Here is a 26,796-nt window from a genome sequence, read left to right as displayed (position 1 = left end):
GTGTATTGTTGTTTCCTCTGAGAGCATGGTTCGTGTAGGGCAGAGGTCCCGGTGTCTGGCCGCGGTCGGAGCGCATCCAGCGGGCGTTAAGACCCGGAGGCGCGCGGTGCTCCAGCCGTCACTCACTTCCTCTTTCGGCTCGCTCTTTCTCTGTCGTCTGTGATCATGGCTGCGCTCAAACATTACCAGCCATGTTCGCAAATCTGAGACCCAAAGGTTAGCGATTTACCAGTTTTTTATTCACACCGCTTACACCCTCTTCATCCACATCGGTCCTTTACCGGGGGACACTCTCCCCGTCTCCTGAGCGGTCGGCGGGTTTAAGGTTGGACAGTTTTATTATCATTATACGGGGAAACTTTTGAGAGTGTGTAGTGTGGGTGATGCTGCCTCATTTTCTCTCGCCGTATATCGAGAAAATGACCTGAATTAATCAACGAAAGATGACCTTCTGAGACGAGATGATGAGCGTCTGTTTTAACACCGCATTCGAGCTGTAAAAGCATCATAAGCTCCCCTAATGTCTTACAGACCACAAACCCTCTTGTATTTATATAATCAGCCCGTTTTATCTGTACGTATTTAATTATTTAAATAACGCATAAACCCGTGGTTATGTAAATAAGAGCTGGTGCTTTCGTTTACACCACTTTCATCGATGATTAAACGCTGCTAAAGTGAATTCGAGCCCAATTTCATTCATACTGCTCGATTTTGAATTAACATTAATGCTAATCTTGTATATTGTCTCATAAGCGCTCGCGAGGATCATTGTGATGCGGGACACAGGCCTCATTCTGTCACGACATCGCCACTGGTACAAACACAGCACTTTAATCAAACTTCATGTCAGAATATCGTTTATAAGTGTCTGTATGTCTCTAGGGGTTCATTATGGACATCACTAAAACGCTTTACCTATATCTGTATTTGTGGCAATGTGTCTGAATATACACTTAGTCTTTTATCACAAAGCAGTGGCTTCTTGTTTTCGTTTTTGTGTTTGTTGTTTAGCCGCGTCTCGTTTCTTTTTCTCCGTTTTATATGTTAAATGTGATCGTGTAAGAGTGAAGTTCTCTGAAAGAGACGGAGAAACCGAGCTAGAGCAGATATGAGCTGTTTTATGCTGAGTTGCGGTGTTTTAGTGTTGGAGAAGTTTTATAAAATGTGGATATATATATTTATGTGTGTGTAGCAGCGCGTGGTCATGTGTGGAGGTTAGCCTCCATGCTAACCGATTCCCACATATCCCTGTTTCTTTATTCACATATCCCGTCTGATACTTTTAAAGTAACGTTATGTGTTGCTTTTAGTGACGTTGTGTGGAAGCACGGCCTTTCTGAATGAAATCAGTTTTAAGTTTGATGTTTACTGTAGTTGCGAGGGTAATGATGGACGCGCATACAATAATTAGTGCCGGATTTAATATAAATGCATACATCTAAAGGGCCGTACACACCGGGACGAATATCGGCGCGCGTTATTCGCCAGCGTTTTCCAACACGTTTTTTGTGTTCACACCCAAGCGATTTTCGCTGACGATGAGCCGAGTGAACATGCAAATTCATTCCCTGACATTAGATGGCGCTTAATGTAAAACAGAAATACCCCTGTACACAAGGTGGCGCTGCGCAACTTTACGCTTCTTAAACTCGCTTTTCACTCAGAAGAAGAGTGCAAGTATTTACGCGCTTGTCAGAATCATACAAAGAAAACATGAATATTTCAAGCACCAGTAACTCTAGCTCCAGTTCCAGCGATGAAGAAATTATTGTTCTGTTGAATGAGGAAAGACGCCGGAAAAGACGCCGATTTTGGGTACATCCCATAGTTACGAGAAGAGAAGAACATGGGGAGTTTTATCGACTGGTACAAGAGCTGAAAATGTATCATGAGCGTTTTCGGGGGTATTTTAGAATGTCCGTCAGTGAGTTCGAAAATTTACTTCAACAACTGGCTCCCTTGCTGACGAAAGAACAGACACACTACCGTAAACCAATCGACCCAGAACAGCGTTTGGCCGTGTGTTTACGGTGAGTTCGTTTACATAATTCTTCACTTCAAAGAATGTTGTAAAAACATATGTGGAGCGTTGTTAAAAATTAGTATTTCTATTTCAGTTTTCTAAGCACTGGGGACTCGTACCGCTCTATTGCGTTCAGCTTTCGACTTGGTGTGTCAACTGTGGCTTCGATAGTGAGTGAAACCTGTGATGCATTGTGGCACTGCCTCAGAGATGAACATTTGCCAGTGCCTACTGAAGAGATGTGGAGGAGTACAGCCAGGAGATTCCATGAAAGATGGAATTTCCCTAACTGCTTGGGAGCCATGGATGGGAAACACATATTCATCCAGGCCCCTGCAAACTCTGGTTCTCTATACTTTAATTATAAAGGTACATTCTCCGTTGTATTGCTGGCCTTAGTTGATGCAGATTACCGCTTCCTGGTGGTTGATGTGGGGAGCTATGGCAGCAACAGTGATGGAGGAATCTTTGCCAATTCTGTACTGGGAAAGGCACTCAGAAATGGAACTCTGAATGTTCCCCCACCAAGTGAACTTCCAGGTGCTCCTGAGCTGGGAAAAGTTAACCATGTCATTGTGGCGGATGAAGCTTTTCCGCTGAAACCATATCTCCTCCGGCCATACCCTGGACGCCGCCTCCCCACAGACAAGAGAATTTTCAATTATCGTTTGTCTCGGGCACGGCGCATCTCTGAAAATGTATTTGGCATCCTCAGTCAACGCTTCCGGGTTTTCCAAAGAACTTTACAGGTTCAACCAAGTGTTGTTGACAAAGTTGTCAAAGCTGCTTGTGCGTTGTGCAATTATTTGCGCCCGAACGGAAATGACCAGAATCGTGCCACAGAGGATGACCATGATTGTGAGCAACCACTACAAGGCTTTGAACATTGTAGGGGGCAGCGGGCATCTGTGGAGGCCCAAAATGTCCGAGAACTGTACAAAGAGTACTTCAACTCACCAGCAGGAGAAGTTGCTTGGCAGTATGACCATGTGAACCATGCTCTGGGGAACAGATAATATCAACCTATAAATTTGAGCCATTTTAATTACATTTTCCATTGAGAAAACTGCTAGTGTATGTGTATATATACAATTTCTGTGAACTTGAATACACTATCAAATCTATTGCATCTGATTCTTCATTAATTAATATGGCAGCACTCACCACAGCAAATTAAATATTTTTGATATAACATGTTCTATCAAAGTTAAAGCATAGTTTTTTTTTGCAAAAAGTAAAGTATTTGGTCACTTCAACATATACTTATTTACAACTAAATGTAAGTTGTATTTTTGAAAATGTGTATTTTTAATAAACATTTTTACTAGCATTTTCTTTAAAATGTTCTCATTCCCTGCACAATGCTGTGCCCAAAATGGTTATGTTCCTGTAGATTGATAACTGTTGCCTATAAATGCAGTGACTCCATAATTAGCCACATAGCTATTTCAATAAGAGGTCAAGAATACTTATGTACAAATATATGCCAAATCCCAAAATATGTTACATTACTTTCAAGTCACTTATGCACAATTTCTTTTGGAAAAATGAAACATTTTTTAATGAACTACAAGTTGCAATAACAATCACAAACATAAAGTAAAAAAGGGCGTCAGAAAAGGTTGTGCAAATAAGTCACAATGACTGTAGTGCAAGTGAACAATAGTGCAAATAAACATTTATGAAACGGCCATTTTCAACTAAATTTCTTGAATGTAAAAAAACAAACAAAAAAAATACAGAATTAAAATGTATACAGTAAACATCTATTAGGGTAGCCAAGAAGTTGTAGAGCAGCCATAGTTTGTTGGGGTCTGTGGGGGGACCTGATGGTAGGACACCGGTGACTGCTGTGGAAAAAAAGCAGAAGAGGCCTGGCCAAACTCAGCATCATGCAACAGCTGATGTATTTTTAATTTGACTGAAGACTGTACGGCTGGGGACAATCTCCTTAGTGCTGGTATCAAGCCAAGAGCAAACAAGTAATTTTCATCATTTTGTTGCTCTCTTCGTTGCTCTCTGCGCTCCTCTTTCTCTCTTCTGCGTTCCTCTTTCTCACTTTCCCTGGCTTCTTTGGATAAAAGGTACCGGTCCAACAAGTCTGGTGTCTCTGGCCGTTTTCTTTTGTTGAAAGTAGACCTGGTCACAGTTGGGCTGGAGAAGGATGATCCTGGAGACGTGCTTGCTGATGCTTCTTCTCTGTCGCTGACTTCTTTTTGAACCACCACTTGCTCAACCCCTTCATTCATATTTTCAGGAGAAATATTGCTGTGAACACTGTAAAGACAAATTCAGTTTACATCAGAAACAATAACTCACACTGTGGGCCATGCCACACTTCATACCCATCTTGACAAAATACTCCAGAGCTTAATGTTTAATTACTAATTTAGTTTAGATTCATACAAATTTTAATGTACCATATGTCAGGCAACAAAATTTCAGCAGAGGTTACCTATACACAGAACATAAACTAATATATTGAACTAGAGGTGTGATCGCATGGTGAACAGGGAACATGCAATGATATCATGTTAATCAATGTTTAATGTCAATGCATTATAGCAGAGCTCACACAGCTATGTATTGTAATGTTCTAATAATATTACCTTCGAAATTCAGTTGATGTTGCGAGGAACTCCATGACCTTCATAAATTTCCACGTCTTCTTGTTTTTAGCAGCCTGTCCACTTCGGCAATCATCTTCGCGCTTTTTTCGTGTATATGTATCTCGCAGGCTTTTCCATTTGTGTTTTACCTCCTCCACTACAGCACACAAACGATGGCGATTGTCAAACGTTTGTAGGAACGTACATGAAAGACAATTAAATTAAATGAAACTCACCATCAAGGCCCATTTGCTGTGCAATACCACTCCATAACAGTTCTCTTTTATCAAGATTTTTGTAATCGCTGTCACGTTTGTCATATAGTTCTTTGTGTTCCGACACCAACGAGACCAGCAACTCTACATTCATCTTGCCTTGCATCTTCTTCGTCTTATTTCTTCCCGGCAGTGTAGACGCTACTTGGCGTATATCTTCTTCGCCGTTACGTATGTGTGCTCACAGCAAGACAGTTTTGTGTTTGAGCGCCCCCAAGTTGTGTTTTACTGTAACTTCAGAAGCTCCAGACACGTGTGCAAAAGTGCCATTCTCATTGGTCGTATAGTTTTTGACGCGGTGCGTCAAACCAAAAAAACGAACCCGAAGCGTTTTTTAAAAAATGACTCTTTTACGCGTGGCGTTTTTCGCGTCGGTGTGCACACTCACATTGGCGCCCTTTGTTTAGTCACGAGGCGTTAAACGTCGGCGAATATCGCGCGCGGAATTCGTCCCGGTGTGAACAGGCCTTAACGTGAGGTCATTTAAACACGTCGTTTAAACGGGTCATTTAAACATAAAAATGTCCAGGACTGCCTTCTGTTTCAGGTGTAGTCATTGACGCTTGTGTTCATCATGAGGTCTGCGCGTGAGATGCGTGCTATTTAACGCGACTGCTCGGGATCCCATCGGCTTTATCTGCGACATTTTATGTTGAGAGGAGATGTGAAGAGCAATATTTGTGATGTCCGCCGCAGCGGTGCTCGCTGGCTGCGTGTCAGAACCTCGCACACCGGAGACCTGCACAGCGTTCTTCGTTTCGAACGTTCGGTGCGTTCTCAAAGATGCCGAAACTCCAATTAGAACGTTCTGTTCGCGCCAGCACCGCTGACAAACGAGTATAGTTAGATCGCGAGGTTTTGAAACTCAGCCTCTGTCTTCAGCATTCTGGTTCATGAACATTACACGAGTTGGAGTTGGAATCTGCAGATTTTTAGTACAGGAAGATAAGGATCTGCCTGTTGTTTAAAAAGTAATTGTGGTATTATTAAAATAGAAGCCAGGTTATTTGGAAGGATTTATGACTCTGTGGGTTTAACTTTTTTTGTTTAGACTTTTTTTTTTTGGTGTAATATATTTTTAATGGTTTGACAGAGAGTGACAGACACCAAGGTAAACTAAAGTACAACCTGTTGAGTTGTTCAAACAGAGGAAGCATGGCCCTAGCAACTCCAAGGTCATGGGTTTGATTCTTACATGAACTGATGTAAGTCGTTTCTGATAAAAGCGTCCGCCAAAAGTAAAAAAGGAAATATTCTATTCCTCACAGCCTCATTTTCACCAAGGTCAAAATGACATGTGCTGTTTATTGTGATTAATGTCTATAATGACAAGTTTTAAAGCAGGTTTCTTGAATAGATCCCACACCCTGTTTGTCATTGGTTGGATAAATGGAAAGTCCCGCCCTAAACTTCCTGAATATTTGAGACAGTATTGCTGTGTCATATTGTTAGTTGTTTTTTCTGCTGCTTTTTTTTTTTTTTTGAAAATCACAATGTGTCAGAAATCACATACTCTAGTAGGCACTACAGTTGACGAGGAACAAACTTTGCAACTGAGAAAAAAAGTGTGCTATGTAGTGTGAATGTAATCCTGGAGTACTACATTTGCCTTGTTAGCTTTGTCACATGACCCATGGCATCCAGTTATATTGCTTTACTGCTGTGCACAAATCCTGTCCCATGGCCTATGTGGGATAGTAAAGTGTGCTTTGGATGCATACTTCAGTATCTCACCCGAAGTAGTAGTTCACCTGGGCACTTTTTTCCTAGTTTTTTTTAATACTATGAATTTTGACATATGGTGTGTCACAGTGTGTGTCCTAATGCACTGTCCAGTGCCATTTCGTAGTATAAACCGTGTTGTTAATGTGGTCAAACTCCAATAATAAGAACTTCACTAAGAAATGCACTTCAAATGCCTGGGTGATGCACTTAATTATTTGGAAAAAAAAAAAAGTATGGTATACTATGATGCTCGATAGTGCATTATTTGGGATACAACAATACTGAATTTGTGTACTGTTTAGTTGGCATATTCAGATCCAGACTTTTCAGGGAAATCAAGCAACAACTGGCATACGTAGATGTCTGTGCATAAGAGAAAAAGTATCTTAATACTAAAAATATGCCTCGTATTATCTTTCAGTTCTGTCATTTATTTTTTCTTTCGCTAGATGGAAGCAAATAACCATTTCAACTACGGGCCTCACTCTTCTGTGTCAGCAAACTCAGGACTGAAGCATTCCTCAGGAGATTCTCTCTTTACTAACGGGTCCTCCATGAGCTTCCCCCAGCAAGGGAAAAGTGAGACTCTGTCTTGTATTTGCATTTCATTTTTTATCCATATATGTGGTCTATAAATCCATAAACATGTTGGCTTTTAAGTCCTTTATGCTCTGTTTTTTTAACTGATGCTGTTGGTCACACAGATCTGAATGGCCAAATGAATGTGAACGGCATCACTACTGCAGGTGGGAGCAGCCAGCCAGGCTCCCACCCTCCCTCTTCCTCTTATCCTCACATGAGCAACCATCACCTCCCAGGCAGCATGGGGTTTGACTATCTGTGGGGCCAGTCTCAGTACAACCCAGCGATGGGGCCCGTCCCTCCCCTCGGGTTGCAACAGAAATCAGGCTCCCAGAGTGGGGTACAACCACAGCAGTCTCAGCACCACTTCCAGAGCCATGGACCGTACCAAGTCAATGGCAGTATTGGACCGTCCCAGCAACCTCCAGGTGCTGGGCCGCAGTACTGGGGAAGAGTAAATCCTGGGCAGCAGCCACAGGGGGGATCTTCGATGCCCATGGCATATAACTCTCACAGTATATATGGGACATATTCCAACCAGGGCATCCCACCGTCCCAGCATCACCAGCAGCTCCAGTCTGCAACGGCACATCATCTCCAACACCACCAGCAGCCACAGCAGCATTATGGTGTGATGCCTAATGGATTGCCGTTTTACCAGCATCCATCACAACAGTCCCAAACTCAGCCTCAACCACAGACTCCGATGATACCACCCGCTGCACAGAGCTTTACACCTCCCAGAGGAAGCCCTCAGCACCATCACGTGGCCAGCGGAGGAGGAAGAAGCAGCCCCCATCACGTCCAGATCCCAATGAGGTCCCCTTCTGCTGTGCCTGATAGCGGTTCGCCTAAGAGCAGAGAGATGCAAGGTGAGCAGCTGCCACACACAGCCCTCAGTGTGTTGGAAGCAGGCCAGTTATAGTTTAGAGTTTTATTTTTATATACTTTTTAATGTGAAAATTTTGTTTTGGTTTGGCAAAAACACGGTTTGAATGGTGGATTTATCATGTAATCACTTATTTAAATTTTGTTAATTAATAAAAAAAAAAATACATTGTGTATCTTTTTTCATTAACTATAAACAGTGGTTTTAAATGGTGGCACTCCTGCCCAGTTCTCACTTTTTTTCCTCATAAATTAAGCCTTAGTAAAGATTAATGAGCATTTCAACGGGATTGTTTCACTTGTTTGCAGCTAGCTTTGTGGAAACAATATACAATCTTTGGCATTCATATTGTAAGTAATATGATTCCAAAAATGGCAGCATGTTTTATCATGCATGTTCTGATTTCCTGTATTTAGGTGATGTCATGCACTTCCTGAATGGCCTTTAATATCACCAACACTAGCATTCTGTCCTCTGACAAAAGTAATTTTAGGCCAGTCAGACGTGTTTTCACCAAAGGAAGTTGACTTTTTGGATTAAGAAGTGATTCAAACAGACGGATAGTCCGTAAACGGGTGATATCTTGCCCCAGTTCTCTTTTCCACCCACACTGAAGATCAAAACGGTTTGAGTGTGTCTTAATATTTTTTTATTCTGCTTTGAACTGATTCACACTGTTTTCAAATTGCTTAGAGAAGCAAGAGACAACGGCTATCAGAGGCTTTACTGTAATTTCCACTTTGATGTGTGTATGCTGATTATACAGCAAATGCCTTATATTTCATTACATGGGAAAATATTGAGAGTAAAGGAGTGAATACAGTGCACATGCTATTGCACAACTGTTTATAACCCAAGTCGGGTTTGAACTCTAGTTGCCTGCACATTAACAGCATAGTGCACTACTTTTCAGGCCACATCCACGACCTAAAAATCTAATTTTAGTTGCATTTCAAACAAACAAATGTGTTTTTTTTTGCTACCTATCTGAACATTTTTGGGCACTCACTAACAGCTGTTGTATATGTGTTTTGTGGTCTGTAGTTTCTATGAATGAGTCCTTAAAAGAAATGGATAAAGGCTTCAATGGAGTCGAGAAAAGCTCTGTACCTCAACATTTGCCCAAAACTGAGAGTTTTCCTGTAAATACCCCTGGCTCTGTTTCCTCTGCCGACTATAACCAGGCTATGCAGCACCCAGCTGTGGACCTGGAGAGACCTGTAAAACAACGTCAGGAGATGGGAGCTGCTGCAAAAGAGCTTAGTTCTTCCCCCGTCTCTGGACCTCCTCCACCACTAGCTAGTCCGCCTCGGAAAACATCGACCCTGCCAATGGATTCACATTCTCCTTCGTCTCCAGGGTTTGCTTTATCTACAGCTTTGGGTGTTGGTGCAAATGCATCTGCGTCTCCAACCTCTCCTCTTACACCACAGCTTCAGAAGGTCCTAGGCCAAAAACCTGGATTCTCTGGACCTTCATCAGCTGAAGGAACACCTGCAGGACTTGGGACACCCCCTTCAATGTCTTCTCCTAAGAGCTCCAGAGCTCCACCTGCTGGTTCCCACAACCACTCTCTGGTGTCTTCTAAGACCTTGATGCATCCTCCAACGGTGCCAGTGCCTTCTCAAACTGTACCGGAGGCCCAGGGATCAACAAGTCCACCGGTCTCTCCAACACCTCTGTCTTTGGCTGCATCTCCATCTGTTGTCTCCACTCCTCCTGCGCTGGCTCCACTTAAAGGACCCCAAGAGGCATCACCTCTAACAGGCCAGAGTCCTAAACACCCTGCTGCTTCCTCCACTCCAACATCTGTTGCCGATAACGTCTCTCTCCCTGCAGTCTCCGCACTTCTGTCCGTGGTCGCTGGTTCTCCTCAAGTTGCCGCTCTGGCTTCATCCGCACCACCTCCCGCTGTTAGCTATTCTTCTCCGGCATCTTCAGCACCTCTCAATGTTTCTCCTGCTCTAAATGTATCTCGTTCCCTCATTGGCTCTGTTCCTCAGCCTTTAGAAACAGTGGCAAATGCGGACGTTTCTTCTCACAGTCCAGGGCAGATAGGTTCTCATGGTTTAGTACGGCACAACTTTGGGGAATCACACTCTAGACCTGAGGCATGTGGCTCCAAGAGTAAAGTTGGAATCATAATGGGCACATCCAATAAGGAGTCCAACAATGAGAGCCAAGCTGAGATGCATAAGTTGCAAATTCATGGTAGAAACCCTGAACTGGCTTTCATTGTTCCAAAGGAACCTGAAAAAGAAACTATGGTCATTGGCAGAAAGGACTCTAATAGTATCAGAGATCATGCTGCCCCAAGGAAAGGAGAAAGTGACACTTTAAAGGATTCTTTTAGCACTGACACATCACTGGACTATCAGTCCTTGGCCGAGTCAACCTACCTTGAAAGCTCAAGAGCTGAGGATAGGAGTTCAATGATGGACACTTTTGATGATTCTTATAGTCTTTCCCAGACTGGAGACCAATCAAAGTTTACAGAAGGATCCATGATTGATGACTCCAGGGACTTGCTGGACACTTCTGGCGAAGAAGAAAACTTGAACAGCTCCATGACCTCTACCAGTTCCACCGAGGTGGCGTTCCTCAAAGATAACACGTCTCTACTGGATGACTCTTTAATCGACAGCTCACAAAACTACTCCTCCCTGCTGTCTGCGTCGATTAATGCCTCTACACACTCTATCAAAGGTGAGATTTCCAGTGCATAAAAATGGATTAATAAACAAATGAATCAATGTTAATTTGCTGAAGGTTACATTTAACAATGTTGTGAAATTATTAGTGGGTTTTTTTTCTCTCTCTCTCAGAAAAATCAATTTATGCAGTAATTACGATCATTTTTTTCAAATTTTCAACTCTATTAATGTAATATCCCATGGTAAAATAGAGACTAGCTTATAGATTATAGATATTTCCTATTTCCCATTGAATTTCTGTGGTGCAAAGACCAAGTGTGACCAAAAATAATGCTAAAATCATGCTCTCAATTTTATTGTATGTTTACAAGCCAAATGCCATAAGTTGGGTTTTGTACCGATCCATTAAAGCTATGATTTTTCACATTTCAAAATGGAAATGTCTTTGGTCAAAAGTTACTGAAGTGGCCCAGAGAGCGAAAAAATGACTGCTGTTGGCCGGTAACCGGTCACCACTACGGGATCTATATATTGTACATCCAAAACAATTTCTATAAAATGTGTAGTTTTAACTTTTTTTTCAGGTGTAGTTGAACACTAAACATTCAATTATGGTTTGAATGCTTGGCAGATGTATTGTGGACATCTTTGGATGTGAGTTGTTTAAACCCAACACTGTATTCCCCACAGGTGATCATATTCTTGGCAAAGAGAATGGAGCTGATGCTTCAGGAGGTGACAGAAGGTCTGCACTCTCTCTAATGACCGTTAAAGCGCTGCAAGCGGTCGTAAGCGGTTCTGTTGAAGGCACGACCACACATATGTCTGAAACCCACATAGTGATGCCAACAAAAAAGCCACGGAAGCCTAGAACCCCAAAGACGACAATCGCTACCGCTGAAAGTATGTGCACTATCATGCTTACATAGCTAATGGCTCACAGGTTTTTTTAAATGTATCAGAAGGACAGCATTAAGTTAGATGCTAAATGCTGTTTCTGTTTACTCCTTTCCAGTTGGCTCTCCTGATTCCAAGATCAAGAAACAAAAGATAACACCTGATGGCCCGAAACAAGAAAAGGTTAGGAGGAGAAAGAAAACCGAGGATAATTCACTGAGTGCGGTGAAGAAGAGGAAAATTTCTAAGGAGTCCAAGGAACAGGAGGGCGTCCCAGCTGATACCTCAACTCCTTCAAATGCTCTGCCTCTCCTTCCAAGTGATCCACTGACATTTGTCCATGACTCAAGCCTGAACAATAGTGAGCAGCCCATAGTCCGGCCCAAGAAGATCTGGAAGCGTAAGCTGAAAGAAGGTGTGAATGAGGCAAAGCCTCCCAAACCAGCCCAAGAGTTCTCCGAAGGGAAAACTGAAGATAATGATGATAACAGCTCCGCAGCAGGTATCTAGATGTTTGTTTTAAGCAGTGTTCAACCTCTTTTATATGCGTTCTCTGGCCCTTAAGATTAAAACATGAAATGTGTGTCTCAGGTGATACCCCAAGGCGTCGGATTGCAACTGAAGAGCAAGTCCAATTTCCTTTGCAGCATGGGTGAGCAGTCCTTTATCTAAAGTACCAATAGCCCAGGTACTGATGCTTACTGTTTCCAAAGGAGCCAATGTGCTTCTAATTTGAAAAAAAAAGATTTTTAGGGGTGCAATGAAAGTTGATCAAATAAATAATTAGTTATTCCTCAAAGTAAATATGATGAATTAAAATGTCAAGAAATGGTTTGTGTAACCAAAAAAATAAAATAAAATAACCAGAAACCCAGTGCGGTGTTCATTGACTGTGAACTTCTCTGAATGTGCAGTGCCACATTTTTACTTTGAAACGTGCAGGGCTTGTTTATAATGAAACAATTTTTTGACCTTAAATCTAAAAAAACAAGAACTACATTTCAGATGTCAAGGACATCATTTAAACATCACATTTCCATTGATATATAGTTTGTCAGGATAGGACAATATTTGGCAGAGAATACATCTATTTGAAAATCTGGAATCTGAGAGTAAATACTGAGAAAATCACAGTTAAAGTTGTCCAAATGAATTATTAGCAATGCATATTACTAATCGAAAATTAAGTTTTGATATATTTACGGTAGGAAATTTACAAAATATATTCATGGATCATGATATTTACTTAATATCATAATGATTTTAGAGATATCTATAATTTTGACCCCATACCATTTTTTTTTGGATATTGCTACAAATATACCCAGAGACTTGAAACTTGTTTTGTGCTCCAGGGTCACATGGTAGCTAGCATACTACAAATAGAAATCCACTCTTCTCAAAATAATTATAAAAAACAACTCTTTAGATTGGTTAACAACTGTTCACTATTAACTAAAGGTTTTCCTTCAATACACTTCTAATTTGCATCTTACTGATAGAAAAGTAAACTAGTTGTAGTAGTTTAGGTACCCCCAAAAAAAAGGAAGTGCTGTCATTAATTACTCTCCCTCAAATTCTCTGGGATGGCGCTCCTGTTTCACATGCTGTGCTTCCTATTTTCTAGCTGGAGGCGAGAGATTCGGGTCCGGAGGCTCGAGGACCGCCTGAAAGGTGAGACGTGGTACTACAGCCCCTGCGGCCGGAGGATGAAGCAGTTCCCCGAGGTCATCAAGGTGAGAGCTGTCACTCCACATGATCACCCACAATACCACTGTAACACAATCTGCATGAGCGATTACAAGTCTTCCGTCTTCATCCGGGTGCTTTTTTCTCTCCAGTATCTGACGAGGCATCCCGGTGCTCTCCAGGGCGTTTCCAGAGAGCACTTCAGCTTCAGTCCACGCATGCCAGTGGGTGACTTCTACGAGGAGCGGGAAGGCCCTGAGGTGTGTATGAAGATGTGTCTACAGGTGGTTTTTAGTAGCAGCATCCTTGATCGTTTTGCTGTTTCGAAACGTGTCATCGCTCTTTAATTTGTAACAGGGTTTGAAATGGTTCCTCCTCGCCAATGAGGAAGTGCCCTCCATGATCATGGCAATAACAGGCAAACGCGGTCGTCCACCAAATCCAGACAAAGAGCCTCGTTCCCGTGGCTGCCGAGCCAGAGGAGCCCCAGGTAGACGGCCAGGGCGACCTCCCAAGCCCAAGATGGAGGATCTGCTCAGCAAAGTGGACGCCAGGCTGCTGAAGAGACTGGGGGAAAAGGGTGAGTCTGAATATTAAAATCATTTCTCAACTGGAGAAGCTGTAAGAATGAGGAGGTGAGGTGCAAACTACCCCTGACCATCCCTGGAGCAACACACTTGTCCTCGGATCGCTTCGGTTGATTGCATGTTTAGTAAAAATACACTTGGTGCAGAAGTACCGCCTTTCTGTCTTCATGTTGTAGTTGTAGCCTTTTTGGGAAATATAATACTCTGTTCATTGTTTATCAGAGGATCTCACAGAGGAAGAAAAAGAAAAACTGATCAAGATCAAGAAGAAAATGAAGAGAAAGGTGAGCTGACTTTATACTATTGATTATTTTCTATAACAAGTCTATTTTGGGAACCAACTGATCATCTGATTTTTCTCACGTAGGCAAGACTGAAAAGAAAGGAGGATGCAAAGAATAAAAAGATCCGGCTGGAGAAACGGAAAGCCAAAGTAGGAAATATTCTTCAAATATGTATAGAACTACAAACTAAAATATGATTTCGAATGATGATGATAACTATATGGCAACTGTTGATTAATAATAATAATAATAATAATAATAATATTAATAATATATATTGTGGTACCCACTAGGGGGCCTCAGCAAAACCTCCAAAGATTGCAAGATGGTTTAGATAAAAAAAAAAAAGACCTGAACTGCTAAAAATGAAGATGCAAGTTGAAATCCTATCTACTGTTTTAAATTTATTCCATTTAACAACTGCCATTTTTCCAAGAACCTGGAATTTTACTTCAGCATATTATTTGTTTAATATGTTTTATGTTTTATTTTTTATTTTTATTTAATTGATCTGGAAAATTCATGAAAATAAATACTTTAAGTAATTTAATATTTTTATAATGAGTATATTGATCAAATATGTATGTATTTGAGTGCGTGTTAATTTTTTTAAATTGAGATTTATACACAAACACACACATTTATCACATGAAAGCTGAATAAATAAGCTTTCCATTGATGTATGATTTGTTAGGACAGAACAATATTAGGCAGAGATTTGAAAATCCGAAATTTGAGGGTGAAAAAAAATATAAATATTGAGAATATCACCTTTAAAGTTATCCAAATTAAGTCCTTAGCAATGCATATTATGAATAATAAATTGTGTTATATATTTATGGCAGGAAATTTACAAAATATCTTCATGGAACATGATCTTTATGTAATATCCTAATGATTTTTGGCATAAAAGAAAAAACAATAATTTTGATGATCAATTATCAAAAATTTTGAATATTGTTGGCTATTGCTACAAATATAACTGTGTGATTTATGACTGGTTTTGTGGTCCAGGGTCACACGTGTAAATAAATAAATAAATAAATAAAATAATGAAAGTGAGAACCACTGTCATTATTGCTGAAGTATCAGAAATATTTTGAAGGATATTTAAATATTGTCTTTGTCAATGGGGATCCTTGGAGTCAAAAGTTAAGTGGAAACATCATCAAAATCATAGCTGTAAATCCCAGTTCTGTGAGCTCTGATTGTGTTTTCTGGTGTGTTTGTGCAGTTGGAGAAAGCCAAAGAGCAGGAGCAGGATGATGAAGGCCAGGCCCAATCCCAGTCTCAGACCCAGTCCTCTGAAAGCCCTCTCTCAGCCGCAGAGGGACCCAAGAAGCCCGGCCGCAGGAAGAAGGTCGCAGTATCACCAGCTGCAGAAGCGCTGGACCTGGAGAAGGCCAGTCCCATCAAGAAAGTGGCCCGGGCCCGCAGCAAAGCCAAGGCTCTGGCCAAAGCCCAGGCTCAAGCGGAGGCCGAAGCGCAGGCAGCACTGGCAGCAAAGAGACAGGCGGAGCGAAGGGCGCAGGCTCAGAGACGAGCGGAGGAGAGGAAGAGACAGCAGATGATCTTAGAGGAGATGAAGAAGCCTGCAGAGGACATGTGTCTCCCCGACCACACGGTGAGAGGTTGTGCTGAGGACATGAGATTCCTCGCTTAGCCACTTTGATGCTCTCTTCTTTCTTAGATTAATGTTTCCAGTTAAAGAACCAAATCCCCAAGCAGTGACTGCTGGAGTTTAGAGTAACTTGATGCATTACAGAAGCATGTGATTTGTCTTTCCACACTATAAGAGATGTTGTGTAACACGATTACAGCCTAAGGGTCTGAAGGGCACTAAAGACTAAAGTATGCTTCAGTTTTGATATGAAATGCTTAGCGTGTGCCTACAGCTGAACACTGGAATTGTCAAGTATACTTCATTTATTGGTGCTCGACACAAGTGCACTAGATTCATCCTGAAATTTGCCATTTATTTTAGGGTCCAACAGTTACTCAACTTGAGTGGTCTTCTCTCTCCCTCTGTAGCCCCTCCCACAGCTGACACGGATACCAGGACTGGTGCTTTCGGGTTTGGCCTTCTCCAATTGTTTGAGGGTGGTTGAGTTCCTGCACGGTTACGGGAAGATTCTGGGGCTCCAGGTGCCCAAGGATATTCCCAGCCTGAGCGTGCTGCAGGAAGGGCTCCTCGGCATGGAGAAGAGCCAAGGAGAGCTCCTGGACCTGCTCATTAAACTGGTGGAGGCCGCTCTGCACGACCCGGGACTGCCCTCATACTACCAGGTGTGCCTTTTGTGTGATATCAGTGCATTGAGTTGATTTCCATTTATAGCAATGTCAAAAACAAGTCTGAAACGTAAATCTAAACATGTTTAAAATTACTTCAAACCAAACATCAGCCTTAAAAACCAACAAGAAACTGCATCCACAGAATAAGTATTTTCAATTCGTGTTATACTTTAATAGAAACCTTGCTGGAAAACAGGTGAATGCTCAGTGGGAAATAACGTGGGGTGGGTTTCACCCTAAATTTAAGGCACGTGATTGTCAGTGATTTAACGAGGGCTGGTTGTGTCTCAGTCTGTGAAGATCCTGGGGGAGAAGCTGGTGGATCTGGAGCTGAGTCACAACACTGTGTCCGAGGTGCTGCGGATCTTTCTGGAAGCCCATGGCTTTGAGTTGGAGGTGTGTAACAGTCTCCGTACAAAGAGCTTCCAGACCCTCAAACCCGACGCCAAAGCCTCCATACTGGCCTTCCTGGTGGAGGAGCTCAACGCCAGCAACATCATCACCAGGTCAGCGGGAATTTCAGTCCTCATCATTTAAAGGAGATTTGGAGATCTGCTTGTGTGAACCTCATTTTCATTTCCAAACCGTTCTGTTCCTGCAGGGAGATTGATAACACGCTAGAGAATATGGCAACCTACAGGAAAAACAAGTGGATTATAGAAGGCAAACTACGCAAGTAAGACCGCTGCTTCTTGGCAATGTATTGAGCAACCACTAGGATTTCTTTCTAAATTGCTGAATTACTCACAATGATGACACAAAAATATTGCAGTTCAGATGCTAAAATGAGAGTCGTGTGAGGAGGGTGAAATCGAAATCTGGGGTGGAGCAGGTGTGAAAGCAGCTCTTCTTCGTTCTCATGAATGTGTGTGTGTGTGTGTCTGAGCAGACTGAAGGCTGCGCTGATGCGTAAGACGGGCCGTCCGGAGGAGGAGCTGTGCTTCGAGGAGCGCCGGCGCAGCGCTCGTGTGGGGGGGGCCGAGGAGGAGAGCATCGAGGAGAGCTGCGTGCTGGAGAGAGGGAGACGCCGCAAGGCCAAAGAGGAGCCCAAACACCCCGAGGTACAGGACCTAGTGCTTGAGAAAGCTAGAGTCGAGCTGCAAACTGTGCTTGTGCTAAAACTGGTTCATAAAAGAGAAACGGCGGACTGACTGCAGCTGCTCGGTGGACAGGGGGTTTGTAAATAAATGAAAAGCTTAAAGTTAATTAAATCATAATGTAAAAATGCAAATAAATATAAAAAAATTCAGAATAACCTGAATGTCATTTGACCGTTAAACAACACCGGAGAAATGTGAACTTGAAAATGTGTTGCTAAATATTAGATTAATATGAAATATTAGATTAAAATGTCAGGGGTTACTTCAAGAACTAAGAAAGGTGGTTCAGAGGTGTTACCTGGTTTAACTGTTTTGTGTTAATATTTGATGTTTTTGTTTTCTCACAGATTGAGAGTCCCAATTCTTGCAGCGTTGCTGAGCTGGAGCGTCAGATTGATAAACTGACCAAGGTAAAATATCCAGAGAGATGCAGATGCGGATCCTCCTAAATCTCAGAAGTGACTTTTTTTGGAGATAGTTCAGATTTCTCACACTTGATCAACACTGACAGGATTAATAACACTGTTCATTCTGTACTTGTTTGTATTCAGTGAAAAAATATATTAATATTAGAACAGATTAGAATAGAATTGATGTTTATTGATCTTTATTTCGAGTAACAGATGATTGTTTCTGGTCTCTCAGCGTCAAGTGTTTTTCCGTAAGAAGCTGCAGCAGTCATCTCACTCGATGCGGGCCGTGTCTCTGGGGCAGGATCGGTACCGCCGCAGGTACTTGCTGCTGCCCTACATGGGATGTGTCCTCGTGGAGGGAGCCGAGGACATCCTGGGTGAGTGGACACTTCCCAGCATGCAGTTAGTCTTTGAGATCTAAGCCTCGTCCCCGCTGCGACTCTTACGATCTCCTTACAGTCTGTACTTTATCTAATGCCACCTAGACTGTGGAGTCACACATGAATCACGGTTCTTCTCTCAAAATGATTCAGGTTATTATAATACCATATGCAGGCAGGACAAAACTTCAAAAATGAGCACCATAGAACTGCAAAACATACAGAAGGCATTGAAGCATTATGAATCTAATTTGTCCCTAATGATTCCGAAGTTGAGTTTTTTTTTTTCTTGGTTTTCTTGTTACTAGGGCTGCAAGATTTTGTAGTACCACCAAATAAAAAACATTACATCACACCTGTAAAATTACACAGTCTATGTATATATGTGTATATTTTTAGTCTTAAATGTAGTGATGCACCGATCATGAATTTATCTTGGCCGATTCCGATACCTATTTCTTTATTTTTTCTTTAAGCAACAAACAAGAAAGAAGGAAAGTATACATAAACAAGATATTTATTTGGTATTTAATAGGCCAAACTAGCTTTTGGCTATTGAAAACAATAACTGTAACCATCTGAAATGAACGACAGTTACTGCAAAGTCTACATTCAATACAAACACAGATGTTACAGACATCAGCATTTAGCTTTTGTTTTTGAATTGTGTTGAAACCAGAGGTGGGTAGAGTACCCAAAAACTTTACTCAAGTAAAAGTAAAAGTAATTCTAGAAATATTTACTCAAGTAAAAGTAAAAGTACTAGTCTTGAATAGTTACTTGAGTAAGAGTAAAAGAGTATCGGATAAAAAATCTACTCAAGTAGTTAGTTACTAGTTACTTTGGGTCATATATACGGAGCCTTTTTTTATATAGATATATAGACAAAAAATGTATGTAATGTATGTGTGTGTGTATAAATGTATATATTTCATCAGCCTTTAATCCAATTTATGTAATTTATTATAAAACCCTGTCTGTTTATTTAAGTAACAAATATAGGTGTCATGCCATAACATATTTTTAATACGACTGACTTTATTTTAAATGTGAATTTAACATTGAAAGTTAATGTGATATAAATATTGCTACTAATCTTTCATTGTTCAGAAAGAGAGCAAATAACATTTACATTATTAAACATAATTTTCACTGACAGTCTAGATTTCATTCACTCTCAGAAACTACCATTAAAATCACTGAAACTGTTAACACTGTAAAATCAATATCTTAATTATAGATTCGTACACACATCTGCACTTTGTTGTTTCTGACGAGAGAATTCGGCAGAAAGAGGTATTCAGTAAGTGAGCGAGTGAAGGAAGCACCGGCATTTCAGCGATGACTCATCGGAACACCTCTGATTGGCCATTGCATTCAAAAGCTCAACAGAACCGTGTGTGATTGGTTAATGCGCAGCGCTGTAAAAACGCGTCTGTGTCTGGCTCAGTGCCAGCAAGCGATCACAGATCTGAATTTAGCAGCTGATGATATGACTTGCTGAACGTACTCGCACTGGTGTGATTGTATTAAAATTAATAAAATCTTAATCGGCTATTCTTTGTCTTTTGGAAGCTGCATTCAACCTGTTATAAGCCACACACGTACAACAAACTACTAGCAGGAGCATTACAAATGTCACAGTGGTATCGTGTACTGTAATCGAATGTAGCCCAAGTTATTACCTGTTAAACAGTAGACAGCACACGCGTTCATCTAATAAGGATCTCCATCGAAATCAAAGAATAGCCTTTGCAGATTAGCTTTCAATTCAGTGCAGTTCCATAGCCCCGTTTTCAGCGCTGCTGATATTCTTAAACGTTACAACTCTGAGTGAACCGCTTCAGAGCTCAGCGCGTGCAGCATGGAACTGAACGACTCAATCAAACTGATTCATTAACCAATTCACTCGTTTGCCAATTGGTTTGATCAAGCCTTTGAACAGAGTTGACTCAAAAGAATGAATCATTCGCGAATGGGCATCGCTCATTGCCCAGAGAAAAGTAGACGGCGCGTTTGGAATAAACTGAAGCATTTATTGCATTAAGATAAAGTAACGAGAGGGGCGTCGGCCACAGTAACGAAGTAAAAGTACAGATTTTTCCCAAAAAATGTACTCAAGTAAGAGTATAAAGTACCCATCTTTAAATATACTCCGAAAAGTATTCGTTACCCCGAAAAATTACTCAAGTAAATGTAACGAAGTAAATGTAACTCGTTACTACCCACCTCTGGTTGAAACTACATTGAACTGGCCTTAAATTAAAAGATTAACTGTAACCGTGTGAAATTAAAGGCAATAGTTCTACAGTCCAAACAACACAATCAACACACATTCAATAAGATATGTCTTAATCAGCATTCAGTATATGTTTTAGTTTTTAAATTTGGTTTTAAATAAAAAAAGGTCTTTATCAGTGAGACTAAATAAAAGTATGCTATATAAATACATTATTCTAAAATGTTAAAAACAATTAATGTTGGTGCGAATAAAACAAAGATGCAAAGTGTTTCATTCATCCAATTAAAAAAACAATTAGGGTAATGATTCATCTATATTTTTTTACTTGAGCAAATGAAAAATAAATACTGGCTCAAGTTAAAAAAAAATTTATTGAATGAATGAATGAATTTTTCAGTGTACTACAGCAGGTGATGTAATTTTAAGGTCAAAAAAATAATCATCCTAATGCAGACTCAGAGCTGACGTTTATTTCTGGCTTTTCAAACGTGTGTGCAAGTTCTACTTCACAAAAAAAAAAAAACTTTCCCGTTTTGTCATATTTTAGTCGTTTCGTTTCTCATCCAACACGCGAGAAGTTGAGCTGAACATCCCTTCACTGTCTTTGCTTGTGCAGGGACCGGTACAGTCCGCTCACGCGTCAGTACACCAACGGCTGTTTGCTTCCTGCTATCTGTGCCTCAGACTTGAAGCTCTGCACTTCCAGTGCTGATCGGCTGCCCGTTTCCTGCGCACAGATTCCGAATTACTTCCACACATGATATGATAGCGAATTATTACAATGTAGTCTGTGCATGCGGGCGCACTTCTGGAAAAATCGGCTGAAAAATACCAAAAACCGGTTTATGGCTGGTCAACCGGTGCCTCCCTACTTAAATGTGAAGCTCTAGCTTTTACCCACATTAATATTTAATGCGCTTAAAATATTCAGGTTTGCTGCACACATTGTTTGCCAAATATTTTGTGATGTAATTTATTACTAGTAGTAGTAGGACTAAATAAAATATAAAATTAACTGAAAACAAAATTAAAATTACAGTAATATTGTTTGTTTTTATTTTATATATAATTTTATGTAAAATAATTTATATAAAATAAAACCATTTTACATTTCAACTGTAAAATTAATACAAATTTTTTTTTAAGTTACTATACTTTGTGGCTGTCTGAATTTATTAATTTGCGAACATCATTGTGCAGCCCTATTTATGACCATGTTAATGTGCAGTTATTTATTCTTTGTGTTCAGCGTCAGATGAAGTGACGGTCAGCGATGAACCTGTGACTTACGTGAAGGTCATAACTCCAGTGAAGAGCGAGGTAAAAGCTGAGCCTCCCCTCTCTCCGGCTTTTGGCGTGCATCCCCCATCTTCTCCTCGAGTGTCCCAGTTTACCCCCACAGAGGCGGATCCCCTCCCCGGCGAGGCCTCTCTGATGAGCAGCCATAAAGGACGGGGACGCCCACGCAAGATCAAACCTGAAGTGGAGCTCCACCTTCGAGAGGCCAAGAACCGGCGGCGGCGCCGCAGCAGCAGATCAGCAGCTGAGGAGTCGACTCTCAGCTCTCCTGTGCAGGATCCCCCTCAGCTCTCTTTCCAGACGCCTCTCGAGCAGCCGCAGGACACAGAGGCCGACAGCAACGCCCTGATCACAGCATCAGGAGCCGGTCAGGGCGAGGATAACAGCCAGCCGGAGGACAGCATGAGGGAGCAGGCAGAGAAACAAGGCCAGTGGTTCAATCTGCTGCCGAAGGAGCCGTGCGACGAGACGTCGATCTCCCAGCCGTGTGAGAACACACCTGCGCCCGCTTCATCACCCCCTGAAGACACTCCAGCACCCCCCGATACTGACCCGCTCGCTCCTGCTCCACCACAGCCTCCCACAACACAGGTTCACCCTTTAATAATATCAGAAAGTTTCTAAATCTTCTGAACGCCGAACCTTTCTCCTTCTTCTGATCGCTTCCCTGTTTGTCCTCATCCACAGATGCAGATGGAAACTCCTCCTCTTCCTCAGGTGTGCTCCACTCCAGCTCCCAGGGCCGTGAGGAGGCGCAGGAGAAGCAGCGGGACGTCCCGAGCTCACGCTCGCTCCAGTGCGGCGAAGAGGCGTGGCAGACCACGCTCCAATCTCTTCCAGGAGGTGCAGCTGAAGTACTTCACGCAGCTGGTGGTGAAGCCTGTTCCTCTAGGTGAGTGCGAGGGGTTACAGGGGTCATGCTGGACTGGACAACAAGGATGACCTGTGTTTTTGGCCATCTTGCATTCATAGATGAGAATAGAATTCATTTACATTTTTAAAATATTGTATACTCGCCAAGCAAAATGTCATATTTGTGTATCATGAATGTCATCCTAAAGCTCTTGGTGTCCCGCAGAGCAGCGTTCATTGGCTCTCTCTCTCTCTCTTTCTCGGTCCTACAGAAATGGTGAAGGGCTGGTGGTGGATCAGAGAACCGGAGGAGCTGACAGCCGTCGTGAGCGCCCTCCACCCTCGAGGCATCCGTGAGAAAGTGCTCCACAAACACCTCTCCAAACACATGGAGTATCTGTCTGAGGTCTGCAGGCGGCCCGTCACCGGTGAGGAGCGGCAGCACATGCAGAGAGTGACTCCAGGCTTGGGTTGATGGGGGCATGATAAATGCATTCTCTTCCATTGTTTCCTCCCAGATCCCATCTTCCAGAGCACGGTGGAGGATGCCCTGCTGGAGGCGTCTAAACAGGCGTGGAGTGAACAGGAGAGAGTCCTGCAGTTAGACATCGGTGTTCTCCAGTGGGTGGAAGATCTGGAGCAGAGAGTAGTCGGTGCAGACCTTCAGCTCAAGGTAAAGAAAACCTTGAAACCATCACAGTAGAGGACTTCAGGCCTGGGGACTCCCTGTCCTGCAGAGTTTAGCTACAACCCTAATCAAACACATCTGTGTGTCAGACCTGTGCACTACGCTCTTGCTCCTTTAGTGACCACCGAGTGGCACTAGATTTACAGCACACTCACTTAATAACCATATACACAATCTTCTTTTCCAGGTCTCCATTCCCAATGCAGAGAGCGACAGTGAGGCTAGTCAGGAGTCATCATGCTCTCAATTCCAGGTAGTGAAAACCACACACCCTGTGCTCTCTTATCTGTCCTTTAATAGAGGAAACTGCTCCGTGAATTACTCTTGATGAGTATGACGCAACCTGACGAATTGCTTAAAGAGTTCTTAAATTAAAAGTTAATTGTCAGGGTTGTGCTTAATTCATAGCTGTGATTTTTGATTATTTAGAAAGTGACTATTATTTTATATGTAGACTGATTTCTCCTCTCTAAACTGCTTCTCAAGGGCGTTCTCTCTTCACCGCTTGTGTGTGAATATATTGAATCACAGCACTACAGAGTTTGAGGCGTCTATCTGTACCATATTGAATTGCATAGCAGCATATTTGTTTTTCCAGTGCATCGTGTTGCATTGAATTGCATTGTGTTGAATGGAATTGAAATCGGCTTGCACTAAAGCTTAATACGGATGAATCGTATCGCATTGCATCAGTAGCTGCTTCATATGTATCTTTATTCTATCAAGATGCGTATTGCATCAGACTCAGTTATGAAGATGCACATCCCTACTACAGAGAGAGAGAGGTTGGATTTATTGTGTTTTATTAAGATTTACCCTAGGTTTTTAGGTTGAATTTGTTGTAATATTCCCATTCAGATGTATACCCCTCCCGAGGCAGACTCCACGCGGGAGGACCTGCAGTATTACGAGCACGAGCTTGACCCCAAGGACGACTGGATGGTCAGGACCAAGAGGGAATGGTCCGACCTCCTGCGGGTTCCCAGCAACCCCCTGGACCTTGCCGTCCTCCGCTTGACTAATCTGGAGCGTAACATCGAGCGCCGCTATCTGAAGGAGCCGCTGTGGAACCTGTCCGAGGTGGTGCGCCTGGCTCCTCTCACCCCTCCACCCGGCGGAGAGGAGGTCCCGCTAGATGCTGTCAGGTGGGTCAGAGTCAAGGCTCTTCAAAAAGAGATGGATTTCCACTTCTTTGTTACCCAACGTGATCATATCTTTCAGCCTTCATCAAAAACACATCATTGCTCCACATTCTACAGCACACTAAATGTGCAAATCAGTCATGCGTGTGTGTGTGTGTGTGTGTGTCTCTGTAGCTTGGAAAGTGAGATCACACCGCGGTTGAAGACGTGGCGGCAGGCCCTGGACCGCTGTCGCAGTGCGTCTCAGCTCTCTCTCTGTCTGCTGCAGCTGGAGAAAGCCATCGCCTGGGAGAGATCCGTCGTCAAAGTGGTGAGAGCACACACACATGAGCCTGTTCCAGCACTATATATTATATACCATTTCTTTATATACATACTTGACAGGTATCACTAAAATAGGTGGCTTAAGTCTGCATTTTGCAATTCTGTCCACAGGTCCGTAGTTTTGTTTTTAACTGTTGTTCATGTGTCCCCAGACGTGTCAGGTGTGCCGTAAGGGCGATGATGACGAGTACCTGCTCTTGTGTGACGGCTGTGATCGTGGCTGTCACATGTTCTGCCTGAGGCCAAAGGTCATGCAGGTGCCCGAAGGCGATTGGTTCTGTCCCACCTGCGTAGCCAAGGTAACATTACAAAGATGTTTCAAATTTGACAAACAAAACATTTTAAGTATCTGACGCGTCATGTGATTCATATTGTAAACTTAGACAAAAAAAAAAACCGCAATTCAAACATTATAAGAAAAATTAAGGAACATTGTATTTTCAGGAAAACGGTGAAGCCCCGAGATCACAGCGTTCATCGCGGAAGAGATCGAACGTGCGGAAACGGCGGTTTGCGGAGGATAGTTCAGAGGAGGACGATGGGTACAGGCGAGGCGTGACCACACGACAAAAAGACACTCCAGCTTCCTCGAGTGGGACGAGCATCTCTCCCTCCAAACGCAGACGGATGGCCACACGAAACCAGCCGGACCTCACCTACTGCGAGTGAGTGTGCAGGCCTTCACAGAATACTAGGAGTGCCACTTAACAAAATATCATTTCTCCTTTTAATTAAACTTTTGTCATTATTTATAAACATCCGTTGTCATGATTTGAAAGCTGATTTGTGGGTGCATCTCTGAGCGGAGTCTGAATGAATGCACTGCGTGGAACAATGAGTGTGTGTGGGTCATGGAGTAATGAGCGAGCTGTTTGATGTGCTGTAGGATCATTCTGATGGAAATGGAGTCTCACTCAGACGCCTGGCCTTTCCTGGAGCCGGTCAATCCCCGTCTGGTGCCGGGCTACCGACGCATCATCAAGAACCCCATGGACTTCCTCACGATGAGGGAAAAACTTCTGCAGGGAGGGTGAGTGAAGGCCGAACACAATATTACAGCAGTGCTGATTCTTCGGCTGTACTCAGGAATAGTGTTCATTAGTTTAGATACAAATAATTAATTTCACGTATGCGTTAGAAATTACATTTGAATCATGTTTTGCAATTTTTTTTTAATTGATGTTCCATCGTATGTTGGTTTTGAGTTGTTACATGTGATGTTTAAACCTGGAAAAATGTTCTAAGAAAAATACATTTGGTGTGAATAACCTGGTTAGTAAGTGAAGCTGCGTCTGTGTGTCTCAGGTACTGCAGCTGTGAGGAGTTTGCTGCTGACGCTCAGCTGGTCTTCAACAACTGCGAGCTCTTCAACGAGGACACGTCGGAGGTGGGCAAGGCCGGACACGCCATGCGGTGCTTCTTCGAGAGCCGCTGGGCGGAGTTTTACGAGAACAATGACAAATAGAGACACTGCCCCCTGCTGCATGGGAGGAAGCACTCGAGCGCCACGCCCATTTGATGCTCATTACTACTAAAAACTGTCTGGAGAGCCAGTCCTCCAGTCTCTGTATGCATACACGTGTAGATATATGTATAGATATGTTCTGTTGTTTTACAATTAACTGTTTGTTCCCCTCGCCCACATTGATAAGGTTAAAGCATTTCTCCATCACCTGGTATTACGGTGCATAAACGTCTCCTATTCAGCTTCGTCTGTCACTCCTTCGGAGTAGAGGTACTTCTTCAGGACTTGATCGGGTCACACTTGATGTCACGTGTCACAGACACACCTCTATCAGGACGATCTCACCCTTTCAACCATTATATTTGAAGCCTTCTGCTCCATA

The 26,796-nt window shown here is 42.4% G+C and overlaps 3 protein-coding genes across 3 annotated transcripts; 2 read left to right on the top strand and 1 right to left on the bottom strand.

Annotated features, from left to right (window-relative positions):
• Nucleotides 1-335: 335 nt before the first annotated feature.
• Nucleotides 336-3,356, top strand: LOC113070277 (protein ALP1-like). The gene is made up of 2 exons (XM_026243511.1): nt 336-2,033; nt 2,121-3,356. The coding sequence occupies exons 1-2, from the start codon at nt 1,717-1,719 to the stop codon at nt 3,040-3,042; spliced, it is 1,239 nt and encodes a 412-aa protein (XP_026099296.1). The 5' UTR covers nt 336-1,716; the 3' UTR covers nt 3,043-3,356.
• A 393-nt stretch (nt 3,357-3,749) lies between these two features.
• On the bottom strand, nt 3,750-5,552 carry LOC113070278 (uncharacterized). The gene is made up of 3 exons (XM_026243512.1): nt 4,872-5,552; nt 4,636-4,792; nt 3,750-4,303 (listed from the first exon to the last, which is right to left on the bottom strand). The coding sequence occupies exons 1-3, from the start codon at nt 5,014-5,016 to the stop codon at nt 3,796-3,798; spliced, it is 810 nt and encodes a 269-aa protein (XP_026099297.1). The 5' UTR covers nt 5,017-5,552; the 3' UTR covers nt 3,750-3,795.
• Nucleotides 5,553-7,084: 1,532 nt separating this feature from the next.
• LOC113070276 (bromodomain adjacent to zinc finger domain protein 2A-like) lies at nt 7,085-26,414 on the top strand. The gene is made up of 29 exons (XM_026243510.1): nt 7,085-7,214; nt 7,340-8,089; nt 9,151-10,812; nt 11,451-11,663; nt 11,776-12,159; nt 12,249-12,309; nt 13,285-13,393; nt 13,499-13,606; nt 13,704-13,926; nt 14,156-14,217; nt 14,301-14,366; nt 15,452-15,841; nt 16,249-16,503; nt 16,801-17,015; nt 17,111-17,185; nt 17,399-17,570; nt 17,957-18,019; nt 18,255-18,399; nt 21,894-22,534; nt 22,631-22,835; nt 23,068-23,223; nt 23,314-23,468; nt 23,671-23,736; nt 24,342-24,628; nt 24,800-24,935; nt 25,102-25,248; nt 25,394-25,614; nt 25,836-25,979; nt 26,255-26,414. Exons 1-29 carry the CDS (start codon nt 7,085-7,087, stop codon nt 26,412-26,414), a joined length of 7,401 nt encoding a protein of 2,466 aa, XP_026099295.1.
• Nucleotides 26,415-26,796: the final 382 nt, after the last annotated feature.

Source organism: Carassius auratus, unplaced genomic scaffold, assembly GCF_003368295.1.
Source record: "Carassius auratus strain Wakin unplaced genomic scaffold, ASM336829v1 scaf_tig00003633, whole genome shotgun sequence".
Classification (NCBI taxonomy): Eukaryota; Metazoa; Chordata; class Actinopteri; order Cypriniformes; family Cyprinidae; genus Carassius; species Carassius auratus.
The sequence above is the reverse complement of the archived record's forward strand: the minus strand, read 5'-3'. Positions and strand labels throughout refer to the sequence as shown.

What these genes read in the sequence shown, in the direction of transcription:
- LOC113070277 (XM_026243511.1), top strand. Translation starts at nt 1,717, where the DNA reads ATGAATATTTCAAGCACCAGTAACTCTAGCTCCAGTTCCAGCGATGAA. An exon ending in CGTTTGGCCGTGTGTTTACG is followed by an intron (nt 2,034 to 2,120) that starts GTGAGTTCGTTT and finishes TTTCTATTTCAG; the next exon opens with TTTTCTAAGCACTGGGGACT.
- LOC113070276 (XM_026243510.1), top strand. Translation starts at nt 7,085, where the DNA reads ATGGAAGCAAATAACCATTTCAACTACGGGCCTCACTCTTCTGTGTCA. An exon ending in GAAGAGACTGGGGGAAAAGG is followed by an intron (nt 13,927 to 14,155) that starts GTGAGTCTGAAT and finishes ATTGTTTATCAG; the next exon opens with AGGATCTCACAGAGGAAGAA. An exon ending in TGGAGAAACGGAAAGCCAAA is followed by an intron (nt 14,367 to 15,451) that starts GTAGGAAATATT and finishes GTGTTTGTGCAG; the next exon opens with TTGGAGAAAGCCAAAGAGCA.
- LOC113070278 (XM_026243512.1), bottom strand. Translation starts at nt 5,016, where the DNA reads ATGCAAGGCAAGATGAATGTAGAGTTGCTGGTCTCGTTGGTGTCGGAA. An exon ending in ACAGCAAATGGGCCTTGATG is followed by an intron (nt 4,793 to 4,871) that starts GTGAGTTTCATT and finishes TGTGTGCTGTAG; the next exon opens with TGGAGGAGGTAAAACACAAA. An exon ending in ACATCAACTGAATTTCGAAG is followed by an intron (nt 4,304 to 4,635) that starts GTAATATTATTA and finishes TTGTCTTTACAG; the next exon opens with TGTTCACAGCAATATTTCTC.